Consider the following 3,496-nt stretch of genomic DNA (forward strand, 5'->3'; position numbering starts at 1 on the left):
CCAGGATCCCATTTACCTGGGGTTTAGAATTACCCAGTGTTAATTATTTCAAGTGTGAGAGACCTTAAATGTTTGAGGTATTATCAGTGTTTATACCAAATATGCCCTTTAGCATGATGACTATTGCTCCCATTATATAACAAAAAAGAAAAGAAAAAGAAATTCTAATAATTAATCCAGGTTAGGCAAATTTTGGTTTATTGATGTGAATGCAATGTGTGGTAAAAGCAACCACTTTTCCCTATGAGGTGTAGGATTTGATTCAAACATGTTACAATACTGTGTGTTTGAACTCTTGGTAGCTTGGTAACTCTTCGTAGTTAAAATGAACAAAATCCCTTCTTCCAAATATCCCTGAAACTGATTCAAAAATAGAATCTTATGAATAGACTACTGAGAGAAAGATAATGTCCCTCAACTTGACCATTTCAGTGCATTTTTAGCACTCCGACAGGTACAAAACGTGGTTTTGGTCTATATAGTTAATTTTGCCCTTCATGACAACTTTGAGGGGGGTGAATTTTTTAATAACTCATCCGTTTAAATTATATTAAAGGGGTCATATGATGTTGCTAAAAAGAACATTATTTGGTGTATTTGGTGTAATGAAATGTGTTTATGCGGTTTAAGGTTCAAAAAACATTATTTTCCACATACTGTACATTATTGTTTCTCCTCTATGCCCCGCCTTTCTGAAACGCGTCTTTTGCCCTTCATGACAACTGTGAGGGGGGTGAATTTTTTTATAACTCATCCGTTTAAATTATATTAAGCCTTAAAGTTCTGCATAATTAAGGGCGTGGCCACTTGAGTGACAGGTGGATTGCCGCTGCTGTCACCGCCGTCGAGCTAGGTGGGCATGGTTTCAGCAACCAGCTCCCACCTCTTTGCCCATTTTCGATTATCCGGGAGTGACGCGTGGTGACGCGCTGCCAAGATGGCTGCGGCCCGCTCCACCCACTTTGAGCTTCAAAAACTCTCTTCAGAAACCAACGGGTGACGTCACAGACACTACGTCCATGTTTTTATACAGTCTATGGTTAAAAGTCATGCAAAATCAGGCACTATACCTGAAGTAGTTCACTATGGCCTGGAAGTCTCCCGGAATGAGAACAATAAGAGCAATGATTGTGTTGAAAATGAGGGCTGGAGAGGGAGTAAGCCTGCACATGTGAGCCATGGCCAGGATGTCTGGCTGAAAGACAGGAAACATATTATTGTAGTTTTCTAGATCTAGATAGCACATGTATATTTATCATACATCATAGTGGTTAATTTAATTATCTGTATATTTGTCATGGTGCAAAGATAAAAGCTTTTTCAGATGCTAAAACATGTTAAAAAATATATGTATATATAACATGTATTTATTCTACCCCACCTATTGTTTTCAGACACTGCTGACCCAATGAGCATTTCGCTGTCCAATGGGCATGCCTTAACTTTGCAAATTCTAGTACTGCATTAGTATTGCATCCTTTTCATGGGCATTTAATAATTTGGTTTTACTTTTCAGTCTGAGGTTAATCTCTTTTTGGCTCTTATTATCTATAAAAAACCTGCTTAATAATTATGCACACCTTAATATAAGGACTTTTTCACTTCCAGCCTTTGTGGACAATTTTAGATCACTTATAAATGATTAAATACAAAATTAATAGTAGTTATTAAAATTGATGTGGTTTGGAATTGGTCAAATGTGCTTGGAAAAAAATATGACCAGAATATCAACTTGCATAATAAATATGCACGCACTATATAAGTACATCTTGGTAAAAATGATATGAATAATATAAACATCTTTATATTCTTCTTTATATACACAAATTTTGCATTAGACTCAAATTACTGATTTGTCTTTCACATTGTTTTCAGTTAGTTCCAAAGCAATTTTCTTACCATGTGTCCCTCCCTTGCTGCTACATAACACACTCGTCCTCCACTGAAAAAGGATCCATTTAGAGAACTTAAGGCTGAGAGTGCTGCAGCAATAGACATCACCCAGCCCCATCCTCCTAATACTTTATTCCTTTTACAAAAATAAAATAAAAGAGCTTGCACATCATAGAACAAAAATCCATGTCCCAACAATATTAAAATAATGTAAAATAACAATACAAACATTTTGTGCATTTTAGCACATAACACTTAATCACACAATTATATTATCTAAAAAGACATTTTTGTACAGCACTCAAAATCCTTACCCCCAAGTGACAGCCACTGCGCTGGATGATATCATCTCTGTGGGTGTCATGACAACTAGATAACTGACATTGACTAGTAGGTACAGCATCGTTACCATGGGAATAGCTATCATCAGTGCCCTTGGCAGGTTCACCTGAAAGACAAAATCATTTTATTAATAAGAGGATTATAGTGATAAACTATATAATTTTGCAGTTGTGACATATCCACATTTATCCCTTTAATTATATAATGACATCAACCTACTTTATTCATGTCAACACTACACATAGCAATGACATTGCAGAAGACTTAATCTCACCTCTGGCCTTTTCACCTCCTCAGTAACATTGTTTAAGTTGTACCAGCCACCCAGCATATGACCACAGGCATTGATACAGTGCCATTCCAACAGTACTGATACCAAGCTTTGTGTCTGCAAAGGCACTTTCTAGATTGTAGAGACTTCCATAATTTCCCTGTAGAAGTGTTATTATTCCTCCAATAACTATTATCATTAGACCAACAAATTTCGCCACCATAAAGACTGCCTGAGCAGCAATGGTAAAACGTATATTTAGCACGTTGGCAGTTGCAATCACTAACACACATGCTGCAGCAATACACTTTACCACTAGTATGGGAGCTGTACAGCCTGGGTAAAATGGTGCCAAAGCATACTTAGCAAAGCTCAGGGAACCAGCTATAATCCCAAATGGCTTCATCACAAACATGGTTGTAAAGGCTATAACAACCATGTTTGCAGGACAATGTCCATAAATTCGAAGGATATAGCTGTAGTCACCACCTGATTCTTTTATAATGGTTCCCATCTCAGCATATGACAAAGCAGTACACATGCATACTATACCACATACTGCCCAGATGATCAAGCTTGCCCCTGAACTCCCAACGTATGCCAGTACAAACTGTGGAGACATAAAAATTCCAGAACCAATCATGATGCCTGCCACCAAAGATACAGCACTGGTGAGCCCCAACTCCTGTCTTAGGGTCAATTTTTCTTTTCCTGCTTTTTTCATTTTTCTGAAATGTAAAAGGAAAGCTGTCGTGCCTCAGAAAAACAGTTTGAAGAACGAAGAAAGATAAATGCTTCAAGAAGTTTACTGTTATAGGACAGTAAAACCACTATGAAATAAATCATTAAGCAACAGATCGGTGTAATCATTACTGCAGGATTGCACCACAATAGTTAGGTGTTTCTGGAGTAATAGGGTAGAAACATGTTGATGAATTTATTTTATCAGTCATTTTACAATAGTAAAAAAAAATAATAATGTCTTCTTAA

General features: G+C 36.9%; 1 protein-coding gene across 1 annotated transcript in view; it reads right to left on the reverse strand.

The window, feature by feature from the left end:
* Nucleotides 1-3,230, reverse strand: part of LOC107757335 (b(0,+)-type amino acid transporter 1) — a 47,992-nt gene extending 44,762 nt beyond the window's left edge. Inside the window, 5 exon segments of the mRNA XM_074560244.1 lie at nt 1,071-1,195; nt 1,900-2,029; nt 2,208-2,341; nt 2,510-2,560; nt 2,562-3,230. Of these exon segments, the coding sequence (XP_074416345.1) occupies nt 1,071-1,195; nt 1,900-2,029; nt 2,208-2,341; nt 2,510-2,560; nt 2,562-3,230 (1,109 nt within the window).
* Nucleotides 3,231-3,496: the final 266 nt, after the last annotated feature.

This window comes from Sinocyclocheilus rhinocerous, unplaced genomic scaffold (assembly GCF_001515625.1).
Source record: "Sinocyclocheilus rhinocerous isolate Xijiao unplaced genomic scaffold, SAMN03320098_v1.1 scaffold52, whole genome shotgun sequence".
NCBI classification, from domain to species: Eukaryota; Metazoa; Chordata; class Actinopteri; order Cypriniformes; family Cyprinidae; genus Sinocyclocheilus; species Sinocyclocheilus rhinocerous.